The sequence below is a fragment of the Lepus europaeus genome, chromosome X (genome assembly GCF_033115175.1).
Source record: "Lepus europaeus isolate LE1 chromosome X, mLepTim1.pri, whole genome shotgun sequence".
NCBI lineage: Eukaryota > Metazoa > Chordata > Mammalia > Lagomorpha > Leporidae > Lepus > Lepus europaeus.
The window spans coordinates 131,604,323-131,620,786 of NC_084850.1; the positions used below are offsets into that span (position 1 = coordinate 131,604,323).

A 16,464-nucleotide genomic window follows, 5' to 3' on the forward strand; every position below is an offset into this window, starting at 1 on the left:
AGTCCAAAAGGAAGGATCAAAGTCTGGAGCACCTGTAAGCACTCCCTGGTGCTTCAAAGACAAATGACTGCAGTGGCAGTCAATTGCCAAGTCTGAAGATGAGTCAGTCCTCAGTGGCAGGGTGAGGCCTATGACCAAAAAGAATAGCATCATGTCTCCTGCCCAGTACTAAGAATTCAGCTCCGGCAGATGCAGCTGAACCGGCACCCTTGCTAAAGATCTGACTAAGTAGATATGGGAAAAAAGGCAAGTGGGGCATAATGGTGAGAAATATTTGCCCCTCTAGGAGGTTGCAGACTGTAGGCTCTAGTATCAGACTGCACATTAAATCCTAGCTTGAACACCTACTAGCTCCATGACCTTGGGCAAACTAACCTCTTCGCCCCTGTTTCTGCATTAAGAAAATACAAATAAAACAGTATCTACCTCAAAAGCTTATGAGGACTGATGGTAATGCATGTAAAATGAGTTAAATGTGTCCTTTTCTCCAGGCAAGACTCAAATTCCTACCAACCATGATTATTATTATACACGGTGCTGAGTGTTAACAGAGTACAAAGCCAACAAGCAACTCTTGCAAATAGGAAAAGTTGACTTGGAACAGAGTGGGCATTTCATAGGTAAAGTATATACTACAGGGACTGGCGCTGTGGCGTAGTGGGTAAAGCCACCACCTGCAGTGCTGGCATGCCATATAGATGCCGGTTCGAGATCCGGCTGCTCCACTTCCAATCCGGTTCTCTGGTATGGCCGGGAAAGCAGTAGAAGATGGCCCAAGTGCTTAGGCCCCTGCACCCACTTGGGAGACCCAGAAGAAGCTCCTGGCTTCTGGCTTCAGATCCCCCCAACCATTGTGGCCATTTGGGGAGTGAATCAGTGGATGGAAGCTCGCTCTCTCTCTCTCTCTCTCTCTCTGCCTCTGCATAACTCTGCCTTTAAAATAAGTAAATAAATCTTTTTTTAAAGAGAGGAGAGGCAGAGAGAGAGGTCTTCTATCGGATGGTTCACGCCCCAATTGGCCACAATGGCCGGAGCTGCGCTGATCCAAAGCCAGGATCCAGGAGCTTCCTCAGGGTCTTCAACGAGGGTGTTGGGCCCCAAGGACTTGGGCCATCCTCCGCTGCTTTCCCAGGCCATAGCAGAGAGCTGAATTGGAAGTGGAGCAGCTGGGTCTTGAACTGACACCAAATGGGATGCCGGCGCTTCAAGGCAGGCATTAACTGGCTGCGCCACAGCACCAGCCTCATAAATAAATCTTTTAAAAAAAACCTGTAAACTATAGGTTGAGGATCCCTCATCCAAAAATCTGAAATCTGAAATGCTCTTAAGTCTGACACCTTTTCAGGGCTGACATGATACCACAATTGGAAAAATTCCACACCTGACCTCATGTGAGAAAACATAAGTGCACTAAAAAAGTATAAAATTATCTTCAGGCTATATGTAAAATGGGTACATGAAACATAAATGAATTCTGTGTTTAGATGGTCCCCATCCTCAAGACAGATCATTAGGTATATTGAAATATTCCAACATCATGTTGCTTAGCATTTTAGATAAGGGATATTCAACACATAGTTGATAAATATTACCAGATAAATTGGTTTCACACGTAAGACGAAAAAGAAAGTAAAAACTGAATGTAAGCATTCAATAATAACCCTCTTGATATCTCCCAAGTACTAAAAGGAATTTCCTCTTTAATTTAGTAACTACAGTTAGAAGTCCAATAATGAGTATGTTTTTTATCTCGTTATTTAAGTTAGGGATAAAATGTGTCAGGACAACTAACCAACAAGTTCAATAAGGTTACAGGAGGAACCAATGCAGTGGCATAGCAGGTAAAGTTGCTGCCTGCAGTGCCGGCATCCCATATGGGCGCCGGTTTGAGACCCAGCTGCTCCACTTCCTATCCAGCTCTCTGCTATGGCCTGGGAAAAGTAGTAGAAGATGGCCCAAGTGCTTGGGCCCATGCACCCACGTGGGAGACCTGGAAGAAGCTCCTGGTTCCTGGCTTCGAATTGGAGCAGCTCCGGCTGCTGTGGCCAATTGGGGAGTGAACCAGCAGATGTAAGACCTCTCTCTCTCTATCCTTCTTTCTCTGTGCAACTGTGACTTTCAAGTAAAATAAATAAATATTTAAAGAAAAAATTAAGGTTACAGGATACAAAATCAATACACAAAAATTGTTTCTCCACACTAACAACAAAGATTGCAAAAATTAAAATTTTTTTAAATTTCATAAAAATAGTACAAAAAAGAATAAAACTCTAGAGAGTAAATTTAACAAAATAAATATATACAACACTTTCACTTAAAATTATGAAACAGTGTTGCTAAAAGTTATAAAATACTGTTGAAAGAAATATAAAGACCTAAATAAATGGACAGATTTACTGTGTCCATGGATTGGAAGAGACAATATTAAAATAGTAAGACTAATGAAACAAATTCAATGAAATCCCTACCAAAATCCCAGCTGGCTTTATTTTTGTCAGAAAGTGACAAGCTGATCCTATATTTCACATGTAAATGAAGGAATTCAGAATGAAGTAGGAGAACTTATACTTCCAAATTTCAAAACTTACAAATCTATAATTATTAAGACATTGTGATACAAATATAAGGATAGAGAGATGATTAATGGGATAGAATCGAGAGTTCAGAAATAAATATTCACATTTATGATCAACTGATTTTCAATAAGGTTGTAAGGCAAAATAAATGAGGAATTAATATTCTTTTCAACAAATGGCACTGAAATAACTGGATATCCACATGCAGAAAAATAAATTTAGACTCCTATCTCACACCATACAGAAAAATTAACTCAAAATAGATCATAAACCTATGTAAAACCTAAAACTATAAGACTCTTAGAAGAAAAGAAGAGTAAATATTTGTGACCTTCAGTTAGTCAAGTATTTGTTAGGTAACATATCAAAAGCACAAGAGATAAGAAAAAGAGTTCATCAAAATTAAAACCTTTTGTGATTAAAAGGACATCATCCTGGGGTCAGCACTGTGGTGCAGTGGGTTAAAGCCCCGGCCTGCAGCGCCAGCACCCCATATGGGCACTGGTTCAGGTCCCAGCTGCTCCACTTCTGATCCAGCTCTCTGCTATGGCCTGGGAAAGCAGCAGAAGATGGCCCAAGTCCTTGGACCTCTGTACCTGCATGGGAGACCTGGAAGAAGCTCCTGGCTCCTGGCTTCAGATCAGCTTAGTTCTGGCCATTGCGGTCATTTGGGGAGTGAACCAGAAGATGGAAGATCTCTCTCTCTCTCTCTCTCTCTCTCTCTGGCTCTACTTCTCTCTCTAACTCTGTCTTTCAGATAAATAAGGTAAATCTTTAAAAAACAAACAAACAAAAAAAAAAGGACATCAACCCCCCTCCAAAAAAGTGAAAGACCAACCCACAGAAGAGGGATAGTATTTGTAAATCAAGTATCTCAAAACTGAGTTGTATCCAAAATATGTAAAAAAAATTAATATAAATAATCCAATTTAAAAACTGGGAAGAGATTTTGAATAGGCATTTCTCCTAGATGACATAAACACGGCAAAGAAGCACATAAAAAGATGTTCAACACCATTATTCATTAGCCACGCTGCTACTGGTACATTTGCTTTGGAAAATAGTTCAGTGCATCATCAAAATGTTCAATGTTGTGTGACCATATGTACACACATAGACTCAGTACTATGTATATGAACATAACCAAAAGAAAGTATGTGTTTATATAAAAACTTGGGCAACAATGTTCACAGCAGTATTACTGACAATACTAAAAATGTATAACTGACCCAAATATCCATCAACTGATAGTTAAACAAAATATAGTGTGTCCATACAATGAGAGGGGTTTTTTTTGCCATAAAAGGAATAATGTACTAATACATGCTTACTACACCACAGATGAATTGGAAAACAGTATGATATGTGAAAGAAGCCAATCACAAAAGGCTACATATTGTATGATCCCACTAATATGGAATGTCCAGAATAGGCAAATTCTTAGAAACACAAAGTAAGTGATTGCAAAGCACTGAGGGAGGGGGAGCTGAGAATGAGAAATGACTGCTAGTGGGTATGGGATTTCCTTAAGGGTGATAAAAGTGTTCCAAAATTAGATAACACAGATTTAACACTATGAATATAGCATAAGCCAATGGATTGTACACTTTAAGGGATGAATTTTATAGTAATAGGATTATATCTCAATAAATTATTCGTTAAAAAAAACCACTGCCCAGATTGCCAAATTGAACTCTTACATGAATGCATTGTGGACCCAAAAGTTTGTTAATAAGGTAAGAATCTCATGACTCTACTGAATGTTTAGATCCTATCATATTTTAAAAGGAAACAAGTAGCTGTCACAGGAATGATACAATAAGGAAATATTTAAGGCCAGAGTTGTCTACATGGTCAAATTCATCCTTTACAGAACTTGAAGGGTTAGTTTCGTCCTAAGAGCATCTCTTATTCCCAAAAGGGTTTACCTGTTTCTTGATTTACAGAAAGAAATATTAATTTGTAGAAAACTCAATACAGACTCATCTCAGTATACCACCCAATAAACACACTCAGCTTCCAAGTCAAGATAAAGCCCATAACATCTCATCTGTACATCTCCTCACACTGGAGGCATTGAAAAGGCCTCCAAAACTACTCCTCAATGTTGGATGGGGGCACTGAAAACTAACCTGAAGATTCTATCTGAGCCTTAAAGAGCGCTATTGAATGCTTGCCATTTCACTGCTGCATTTCAGGAGGTGGTAGCAGATGGTCATCAAGATATCCCAGAAACAGAATGGTAGGCAAGTTTGAGACAGGTAAACCCAGCCAGGAAAGACAGCTCTGGTATTCTCAGGGTACCATCATTGTAGCTAGAGTGGAAAGCAAAATTTTTGTAATGGGTAATATCTGTAAATGAGGCAAAATTTAAAATATGCAAACAGGGGCCGGCGTTGTGACGCAGTGGGTTAATGCCCTGGCCTGAGGCGCCGGCATCCCATATGGGCGCAGGTTCAAGACCCGGCTGCTCCACTTCCCATCCAGCTCTCTGCTATGGCCTGGGAAAGCAGCAGAGGATGGCCCAAGTGCTTGGGCCTCTGCACCTGCGTGGGAGACCAGAAGAAGCTCCTGGCTCCTGGTTTCAAATGGGCACAGCTCCAGCCATTGCGGTCAATTGGGGAGTGAACCAGCGGATGGAAGACCTCCTGATTTCTCTCTCTCTCTCTCTCTCTCTCTCTCTCTCTCTCTGTGTGTAACTCTTTCAAGTAAATAAATAAATCTTAAAAAATAAAATATGCAAATAGATATTCAACAAAAAAGTAGGTCTGTCACCAGTTGTTCTTTTCTCCAGAGGTAAACATAATTACCAGTTTCCTAAGTATCCTTCCTGAGCTCTCTATCCATTTAGAAATATACATATTCCACACAATACCTTTTTCATTTAATTTATCTCAGATAGTTTTCCATGTTGTCCATGTACATTATTCATTTTAGCAGCTTCAAAAGATTCCATGGTATGGATAAACCATAATCTCAACCATGGAATGAGTTTATCACCATGTCTAAAGCAGAGATGGAAAATTAGCTCCTGACTGGCAGACATTTCCTATGGGTGTGTCTTTTTGAGCAATCACAATGGTTTTAACACATGGATGTCAACATATTTGCCTCTATGGTGTGTGGTAGACAAAGCTATCCATCAACATCTACTCTCCTCTTTCATAGTAAAAAGAAGACATTACTGAATGGCTGTCCTACCAGGGACTACGTACCCCAGCTACCTGGAAGTTAGATATATACCTAGGACGAAGTCTCCTCCATTAGTTTAAGTGGAAGTCATGAAAGTTTCAGGTCTGAAGCTTCAAGAGAACAGCTTATTTCTCTTCCATACAGTCTTTGCCCACTCTGCCAGGGTACTCAGTGACTAGAACAGGGCCCTTGTGGCCGAGGCAGAACTAAGCATTTTTACCATTACCATGGAAACCTCAGTTTGCAAATCTTAGTCCTGGCTTTGGAAGAGGTGCAATAGGGTCAAGAGTGGAAGGAGGGGAGTTCTCACCCTATCTAGTAGAACAGAAGAAACTTTTTATGCAAAAAAAGGATCTTATGAAAAAAACTATTTCAATGAGGAAACGGAGGGTGAGTTCTGAAAAGGACTGGATTTACAGTATGATTTTTCTTAAATAAATTTCAATAATAAAAGATGTTTCATGGCTATAAGTATAGAGCTATAAAATTTAAATCTCACTGACCAAGTCTCTGGTTTGACTACTTTATCTAGGATTTTCACACTTGCATTCTCACTGACTTAAGACTTCTTGAACATTTTTGTCTCTCATACACAGCAACTGTATGTACTGTGAAGGGATGGCTCCAGGACCTGTATCAGCTATTATATATGTGATCTCCCTGTTACATACAGTAATCCGATTATGTCACTTTGTCTCAATGAAATCACATGCTTTAGGTATGATATCCACACTTGAAGCCTTGGAATAGTCTAGGCTCCTATAAATCACATGTTCACACTCTATAGATATCAAAGTTAAAGCCAATTGTCCTATTTTTTCCAAAGTTGTCTTTTTTTTTTCATTTTTTATGGATTTACATTATAAAACATCCCTTTGTTTTTCCCCCACATATCATGTTACCTATTTTCATAAATTTAAAGGCATTAATGGTACTCACTTCTAAATCTAATTCCCTTAGATCCTACATGAACACTAAACCAAAAATCTATGGACTCCCTCTCCTTTCGTTCCAGTCTTTTATTCTGTTGATTGCTTCCTTCTTTTTAACAACTATTCCATCTTTCTCCTCACTTTGTTTCACTCTTGCTTCTATGCATCATCTGTCTATCCTGTTTCTTCTCCACACAATCACTCCATTTTAGGGCACACGGTATCAGCAACTTAGCTTCATTCACTCTGTTTTTCTTCGTAAAGTTCCATTTTCTAAGCATGGATTTCATTTTATCTTTCCTTTACAACTCAAGTCCATGCCTTGCTTTATCTCACAGTATCTTCTGTTCTTTGTCTTTCCTTATTCTTCTATTGTTAAAAACAGGATAGCCACGTGGAGGTTATCTTAAATGATGAAAGTTGGCAGAAGGAGAGAATGGAGGAGGAGACTGGAGGAAGATGGACCAAGATAAGAAGGGTAAGCTTACAGAGCAAGTCATTCACAAAAGAATGAATCCTAATGGCCAATGGCGATAGGAAAAAGATGCTTAGCCTCACTAGGCATCAGAGAAGCACAAATTTTTGTCTACCACACAGGTAACAATTAAAAAGATGAACATTAACCAGTGTTGACAAGGATGTGAGGAAACACTCTTAGACAATATTAGCAATGGAATAAACAGGTTTCCTATACCATGGTTTGGCAACATATACCTATACTTTAATGTCCATAGTCTTTGATCACACAACTCTGTGTAGGATTTAGCCCAAGAAAACACTTAGATTTGGAAACAAAGATAAGGATATGAAATCATTAATAACCCCTGCTTTGTTTATAAGCTAAGAGTAAAGTGGGGTTGCAGGGAAGCCTGGCAAAGGAAGGCTCATACATACCAGAGGTTGGGATGAGAGAGAGAAGGAAGAAGGAGAAACCAAAAGTGAAGCAGAGAAGGAAAGGAAGACAGGGAAGCAGGAAGGAGCACAAGAGATGGAGAGGTGTGAAGGGAACACAGGGAGAGTGAGAGAGAGGCTTGCAAGAGTGAGAAAGGAGCAAGTAGGGTCAGGGGGTAGTGAGTGAGAGGAAAGTCTGGGGAAGAGAAAAAGAGAAGCAGAGAGAGAGAAAGAACTCCTCATCAGTACAGAGTCAATTACAGTATAATAATCATACAGGAATTAAAAGAATGATACATTTCTCCATTAGGAAATAGGAAGATAGCTAACTGGAAATATGAGGATATGGAAAAGCAAGCACAGTGTGACCCCACTGATATACAGTGATACACAACACAAATGTGGCAAAGAGCTCACTGGAGGCCTGCCAAAGTTCTAACTGGGTGGACTCTTCTGCTAGGTTAGACTATGTGCTTCTAGTTTGTCAGAATTTTTTTTTTGACAGACAGAGTGGATAGTGAGAGAGAGAGAGACAGAGAGAAAGGTCTTCCTTTGCCGTTGGTTCACCCTGCAATGGCCGCTGCGGCTGGCGCATTGCGCTGATCCTAAGCCAGGAGCCAGGTGCTTCTCCTGGTCTCCCATGCGGGTGCAGGGCCCAAGGACTTGGGCCATCCTCCACTGCCTTCCCGGGCCATAGCAGAGAGCTGGCCTGGAAGAGGGGCAACCGGGATAGAATCCAGCACCCCGACCGGGACTAGAACCCAGTGTGCCGGCACCGCAAGGCGGAGGATTAGCCTGTTAAGCCACGGCGCCAGCCCGGAATTTTAATAATTAGTTCCTGGCAATATGCAGCACACTAAAACTCTACAAAATTCAGGCTCTTGGACTTTCCTGCAAGAATTAACCAATATGGGAACAAAGTAGATGCAATGATACCACCTGCTTTCCATACTGCAGAACCATACTAGCATTCATGTGCTAAATTTAAACTGCCTGTTAAAATTCCATTTGTGTAAATCTTTACTGAAAAGACAATGCAATTTGGCCACAAAGACAGATGTCACCCACCTAACAGCTCTTTGCCCAAGAATTGGATTTATCTGGAACTACCATAAGAGTTCTCACCAGGGCATCTGTCAAACCAAAATGCTTTACAACTTGAAGTCATATTAACATTGGTGGCATCAAAGGAAGCTGTTTTAACTCAGGTTCTCCCTAAAGAAGCCTCTGGGACAGGGACTGGAGAACAGGTATTTTTTGGGGGGATGGAGGAGTGAGATAAGACAGGAAGGATGAACGCCAAGAAAAGGTACATTAAGTTAATGGGGTACTATGACAAGTAACTGGGATTTGGTCCCTCTCTGAGTCTTCTGAGGAACTGTGCATAAAAGGGAGTCAGGGAGGGGGGCCGGCGCTGTGGCGCAGCGGGTTAAAGCTCCACCTTGCAGTGCTGGCATCCCATATGGGCACCAGTTTGAGTCCTGGCTGCTCCACTTCCTATCCAGCTCTCTGCTATGGCCTGGGAAAGCAGTGGAGGATGGCTCAGGTCCTTGGGTCTCTACACTCATGTGGGAGACCTGCAGGAAGCTCCTGGCTTCAGATCAGTGCAACTCCAGCCACTGTGGCCATCTGGGGAGTAAACCAGTGGACGAAAGACCTCTCTCTCTCTCTCTCTCTCTCTCTCTCTCTCTCTCTCTGGCTCTACCTCTCTCTGTAACTCTTTCAAATAAATAAAATAAATCTTAAAAAAGAGGGGGGGGGAGTCAGGGAGTTTCGTCCTCACTGGTCAAGGGTGGCCGCTGGTGACATGAAATCTCTGGAACTTGCAAGCCATGAGAATATGGGCCTATTAAGGTCTCAGGGCCAAACATATTGACATTCAGACTATGTTTAGCTCACCAAAACCTTTCCACTCTATGGAGTATTGGCCCTATTTCACAGATTAGGAATCTGACATACCAAAAGATTAACCCACTTGCAGAAAATCAGTTAATAAGCAGCTGAGTTGAGCTCCAAATCCAGTGTTGCCTCTTTCACTATTGGATGCAATGTGGTAAGTGCCACAACAGGTCCATTCTAAAATACAACTGTCATTTCCATGCTCGGTCACACAGCCTAAGACACACCTACAAACTTTCACCCTCCCTCCTTGCTTGGGAAAAACATTGAAATAGTTTCCCAGATTGTTTTAATATTCTTGCACCCATAGAAAAATATTCTAGGTCATAATCCACCAGCCATGTGAAATTTTTATAGTGTCATCACATGTGGCGACTCCCACCCTAAATACCAGTTCCTGTGAAATTGTGCCAGAATGGGGATGAAAGTATGGGGGGAAATTTAAGGCAAATTTTTGTCTGATGAACTCATGGCAGAGAATCAATTTCATAGAGAGTTCAAGATTCTAGTATATTAAAAAACAATCTATAACTTTACTATCAGGGGAGTACTTTATTAGAACAAATAAAACATGCTGAGCTCTGCCCAGACACAGAGGTCATGCTAATGTGTGAGCAAAGGAGAGTTTTTTTTCTTGCTTTAGTATAAAAGATAGTAATCTGCAAATCATTAGCATCTGAGGCTGGCTTGATTTAAAATGCACATAGATACAGAAAATGTTCCAGGAAATTACTGTTAGTTATAGTTTGCCCACAAGAGTCAGTGGAAATCCATGCTGGTCCCAAAATAACACTTGGGACAACACTGTGTCTCTCCCCTGCACTGAAGCAACAGCACCTCTGTCAGCTTCTGTTCCTCGGGTTCTCTAGTAGGGGATCTCCTGCTTCTCAGGAAACCAAGGAAGCAGAAAGACTCCTTCGGCCTCTCCCACCTCCAGCCCAGCTGCACAGCTGGTAACTCAAAGAACTCCCTTTCCCAGAAGCCCCAGAGCAGCTCAGGAGAGGGGGCCTTTGCCCTAGACAGCACCTGTCAGTCAGCTTTACAGACCCCCCCCCCCAGCCCTAGCATTGAACCCTAACAGGACACAGGATCTTCTCCACAAGGATAAACTGCAGGAGAAGGCTCTGGCCAAACGCTGATCACCAAGATCTATCATAGAAGAACTGTATAAGCATCTGAGGAACTGACAGACAGTGGTCTTGTTTACACATCACCATGATGCAGAGAACAAGACCTGAGCTGCACACTCAGTAGTTACGTGGAGTTGAAGCAATGTTATCGTCTTGGTAGAAAATTTCATAATCATTGATCCACAGTGAGTATGGGCAAGACTCCAGACACACGTGCTATTTATTTGTCTAGAATTGTTTTCCCACCCAAGAATGCCACAGCAATGTGAGGACATTCACAGGATGGGGAATGGCCAGGTCTGCTCTTTGGGCTCACAAAGGCCTCTGCGGCAGACATACACCCACTGGCTCCAATGGGAAGGGGAAGGGCTAAAAGGGCAAAGGGGCACTTCACCTGGCACACTGGGTTGGAAGACTTTATTCAGATCCAAGGAGGAAGCTCTGGAATGAGTTTTCTGTGGCCGCGGTGGCGGGGTGGGAGGGTCCTCGCCCCTTTTCATGGCCTCTTCTATGGAAGTGCTAGAGTAAGATCTGCAGCAAAATAAGGGAAGGTCAGAAGGGAAATAGCAAAGCTTTACTCGCTGAAATTGAGTCGAAAGGAAAAACCCCAAAGTCAAAGTAACTGCAAAGGACTGATGAGCTATAAATTCTACTAGAAATTCTACTATTCCCGAGATGCCACTATGCACAATAATTGTCCAAATGTAACCATGCGTTGGTGCTTTTTAACCTCTTTGCACTTAATATCCCTTAGACCTAAATGTATCCTCCACCCCAAAAGCTTCATGTAAACTGAAATCGTTTCTATTACTATTGTTAATAAGAATAACATGTAAGCCCTTCAGCTTAGGTACTTCCATGTTTTAACAGAAGGGATTCATGGTATTAAGTGATAACAGAACTATTCTCCTGTTTACTTGCAAATATGATGACAGGCACATACAGAATTGGGACAGATAAGCTGAGGCTAAGAACTACATATTCAAGGGAATATGCCACAGATGAAATCTAGGAAAGGAAAACACACATCAACCAGGTTGAAGGGTCCAGCTTGTCTTACCCTGAGAAACACAGGTTTGAGGAAATTTCCAAAGCCAAAGCCTCACTTAAAAATTTTTCTTCAACCTGTAACACAGCACAGCTAACTAGGCAACTTCTGAGACTGCAACTCTAATAATGACATTTAAGAAAAAGGAACTATGGGTGAAATGGTAATCTTTCCATTTGACTGTTAATTATACTCCTTGCCTATATTACCACTAAACTAGGATCTTCTGCTTTTTAACTGTTGAACTGTTTATTTGGTGGAGAATTAAGCCCTTGACTGTAATGTAAATTAAATACAAGTTATTGCAAAAACAGAGAGAGAGAGAGAGAGAGAGAGAAACGAAGGAAGGCATGGAGAGAGGGGAAAGGGAGGGAAGGAGGAAGGGAAAATAATTCTATTTTAAGAATTGTATCTAAGAACTATTATTGGATTGTTAAAACTAAAATTAAATATATTTTTAAAATCCTAAAAATTAAAAAAAATAAAACCATTGCTAAAAAAAAGAAAAAAAAAGGAATTAATATGTCAAAGGCCACATAACTAGCTACATAGATACAATTCAAATTCTAGCTTGTTTCTAAATTGCATTTTTAAAGTGTTTCCATACTGCCTATAAACCAGGGAAGAAACTGTTTGGTGGTAGCACCTGGATTATTTATTAGAGACCAACTTATTTTCTAAATTAATTCATCTCTGTACATTAGTCTATTGATTAAGGATAGATTCAAGGACCAGTTCCCAATATGATGACCATAAATAGGATGTGTGTGCCTGTTCTATTTAGCTTTTGAGTTAACTTCACATTAAAGCAGAAAATGACTTCTGAGTCAGAGATATGTCCTGGAGACATATTAACCTCAGAAAACTGTTTTCATATTTAACTATTAGAGTAGCACTCAGGGGCCGACACCATGGCTCACTTGGTTAATCCTCTGCCTGCGGTGCCAGCATCCCATAGGGGTGCCAGATTCTAGTCCCGGTTGCTCCTCTTCTAGTCCAGCTCTCTGCTGTGGCCCGGGAGGGCAGTGGAGGATGGCCCAAGTGCTTGGGCCCCTGCACCCACATGGGAGACCAGGAAGAAGCACCTGGCTCCTGGCTTCGGATCGACGTAGCTTGCCGGCCGTAGCGGCCATTTGGGGGGTTAACCAACGGAAGGAAGACCTTTCTCTCTGTCTCTCTCTCTCTCTCACTGTCTATAATTCTACCTGTCAAATAAAAAAAAAGAGTAGCACTCAGGAAATTGGAATCTATCAATTACTATTAAGCCTCTTCTGCTCTTCACTGAGCTATTTCTGACAAAGTGAGCTTTTATTTTCCTAAATAAGTATCTCCAGGTTTTTTGTGGTAGTCACAGGTATTGCCTGCCTTGTAAGGTTGCAGTCTTTAATAAAGCCATCATAATGGCATGTGACGTGCTCCAGGGTGGGTGGTCTCTGTAACAAAACTGGCTAAACAGATAGGGCCCAGGCAGACAGGAACTAGCAGAGAGGAATGTTCTAATACTTTCAATTAGAATCAAAGGGAATTGATATGAAAGGACAATGTTTTTCAATGGGCACTCTTAAAGAAGAAATTAGAGACAAAAATGAAAAGAACTTTTTATGCTACATACAGTTTTAGTGGCATCTTTTACTTAAGAAAGAAAGAATAGTGGTGGCCACTGTGGCACAGCAGGCTAAGTTGCTGCTTGGGACACACACGTCCCATATCAGAGTGCTGGTTCAAGTCCCAGCTATAGCACATACAATCCAGCTTCCTGAGAATGGAGTTTGGGAGGCAGCAGATGATGGTTCAAGTGCTTGGGCCCCTGCCAATCATGTAGGAGACCCAGATGGAAGTCTGGGCTCCTGACTTCAGCCTGGCGCAGCACGGCTTACCCTCCTTGATGGCTGAACCCTATCAGTGTCTCTGTATTTCTCCTCGAACCCTGTCTTCTGAGTCTGGCATCAACTACACCTCTGCCTTATTGGCTCCCCCTCTTCCACCAGCCTCTGACTACTTAAAAAGTGTAAAGATGAGAAGAGGTATTAAGACAGGCCCAAACTCATGATAAGTACTACTTACCGGAAGCGTCAAGCCTCCTTGATGTCATCATAAGCATTTTCTTTCCCTACTCTAGATTTTATTCCCCAGACCTGTTACTTTCTGATGTTAATATCCTGACAGAAGATTTCAATGTTAGTTACATTTGAACTCTATTTCCCTCTTTCCAAGCCACTTTCCCCCAGGCCATCTCACACAATCCCCTTCCTGCAGGGAGCCACAGAGAATGGGCTGCCATTGTCTGGTACTAATGGCCACAGAGGCTGGCCAGCATCACTGCAGATTCCAAACAACCCATGCACAACGAGTACAATGACCCACATCCTAAACTTCGAATCACAAGGGAAAGGAGATGGTGGGTTGGGTTTTGGTTTAGGGTGTTTATTTCTAGGCAGGAATAAGGCACAAAGGGTATTGAAGCAGAAATTAAATAAACACTACCTGGATCTTGGTCTTGCTTTGAGACTGTTGGAATCCTTAGGAGTTGCTGAAACAAAGATTATTTGTTGTTTGCTTGGGTTTCATGTCTGCAGTTTAACAGGTTTATATGCTGCACCTGGGCTAGTACAGAACACATCAACAGGTAAATGCGAAGTACAAATGTCCATGTGGAAAATTTGCCGGCTTCCACATTTTCACAATTTCCTAATTTCATTTCTAAAGCTAAAGGCATAATTTTTTAAAAAGGAAGAAGAAAGAAAAGAAAAAAAACCAACAAATTTTTCCTTTTGTCAGAACACTATCTGAGAAGCCATTCTCAAATCTAAGTTGATTAATGGAGACATTCCAGTATAAGAAGACAACCCTTTGGAAAGGTTGTCCTTTTAGGGTTCACACTTGAGGGTTTCCTGGTCTATCAAGATAGAAAATACTGTGTTTCACTTTTCTGTTACCAAGTCAGTCCAAGAGTGCTATAGAATGAAATCATTAAAACATTTTGTTGGGGTCAGTGTTGAGGCACAGCCGGTTGGATCACTGCTTGAAACACTGGCATCCCATGCCGGAGTGCCAGTTTGAGTCCCAGCTGTTCCACTTTTGATTCAGCTCCATGCTAATGCGCCTGGGATGCCTGAGTCCCTGAGTCCCTGAATGCACGTTGGGGACCCAGAGGGAGTTCCTAGCTCCTGATTTTGGCATGGCCCAGCCCCAGGCACTGTAGCCATTCAGGGAGTGAACCAGCAGATAAAAGATTGTATGTGTGTGTGTGTGCGCGTGCGCGTGTGTTTCCCTCTCTGTTGCTCTGCCTTTCAACTAAATAAGTCATTTTAAAAAGTAAAATATCTGGGGGCTGGCATTCCAGTATAGTGGGTTAAGCCACCACCTGCAGCACCAGCATCCCATACGGGTGCCAATTCAAGTTCTGGCTGCTCCACTTCTGATCCAGCTCCCTACTAATGTGCCTGGAAGGCAGTAGAGGATGGCCCAAGTATTTGGACCCCTGCCACCCATGTGGGAGATCCAGATGGAGTTCCAGGCTCCTAGCTTCAACCTGGCCCATCCCTGGCTGTTGCAGCCATCTAGGGAGTGAACCAGAGTGGAAGATGTAGAAGACTGATTTCTCTCTCTATCTCTATCTCCTCCCCCCATTTTTCATCTCTCTAATTCTGCCTTTCAAATAAATAAATACATCCTTTTTTACAAGTAAAATATTTTTTCAACCATATGACTTTTCCTCATCAAATCTAAATCATAAACTAAGTTGCTCACTACCAAAACCTACGGAGCCAATTTTCACATTGCAAGTTGGGAACAGTAATGAGAAACATTAAGAGGACATCAATCCTCTTTTTATGGTTTCAATCCTCTTTGGAAAACAACTTTAGAAACCAAGAGCCATGCTAAAGTTTTACAAACATTGCAAATTTTTTCATCATAAAAATTCATATTAAAAGTGCTACTACTGAGGAACAAGGAGAAATTTATCTGCTTTTACAAACTCTTCCAAAAAGAAAATGTCTTCTGCACTACCCCATGCTCTTCTACATTGCTCCAAAGATAAAAACCTCCTTGCTGTGAAGCAGTCTGAATTGCTGATGATCATTAAAGTTGTTGGGTTAGATAAGCAGGGCAGAGAGGAGAGCTGCAAATCCTCAGGAAAAGGCACAAGGCCAATTACCAATATATTCCCCTTAGACAAGGTCAGTTGCAGAAGAGATGGATTTCCTTCAGCCAAAGCATTTTGACTTGTGAGAACTTAAGTATCATTCAGTTCAATCAACTGGAACACTGCCACAGCCCTGGGAAGCATGAAAAGTCTACAGTCTAAGTCCCCTCTCACCCAATATTATACACCCTACACCTGGATCTAGAAGGAAAAATACCTCCCTCTGTCTCTCCTACAAACCCCACACAACAAAGAAAGGAAGCCTTTGTGGGGCCTCTCTGCTAGCCAAGGAGTTAGCTGGCTAAACTCACCGGAGAGCTGGCCTCTGAACAGGCTGCCTGCTGCTGACTCTATGTCCTTCTTCTCCTTTGGGACACACTGCTTTCAAGAAACACATAGGCAGGAGAGGTCCCGACTATGTTAAAATATTGTTCCCCAAAGCAGACCATGGTGACCGTTAATTCCTTTGTCAACTGACATTATCTTTGCCATTTTTGCTGCTGTATGGATGGGTGTGGAAGGGTGGGTGAGCTGTGCTGGTGAGAGATAGACAGATGGGGTAATGGTGTGGATGAGGAATGGAGAGTCATGACCAGAGACCAGGTCAGGAGTCCTGAGGTCTAAATGCTCCTCCTGGCCATGATGCTTT

The 16,464-nt window shown here is 41.9% G+C and overlaps 1 protein-coding gene across 6 annotated transcripts in view; it reads right to left on the reverse strand.

Moving 5' to 3' along the window:
* The window catches only part of REPS2 (RALBP1 associated Eps domain containing 2), a 258,360-nt gene that overhangs the window by 84,241 nt on the left and 157,655 nt on the right, over window positions 1–16,464 (reverse strand). For 2 of the 6 annotated variants that reach the window (XM_062183458.1, XM_062183457.1), the window contains exons 12-13: window positions 14,153–14,198; window positions 11,015–11,151 (exon numbers count right to left, since the gene is read on the reverse strand). The exons of the other annotated variants lie outside the window; for them this stretch is intronic. In XM_062183458.1, coding sequence (XP_062039442.1) covers window positions 11,015–11,151; window positions 14,153–14,198 — 183 coding nt within the window. The remainder of the gene's footprint in view (window positions 1–11,014; window positions 11,152–14,152; window positions 14,199–16,464) is intronic. 6 annotated transcript variants of the gene reach the window in all.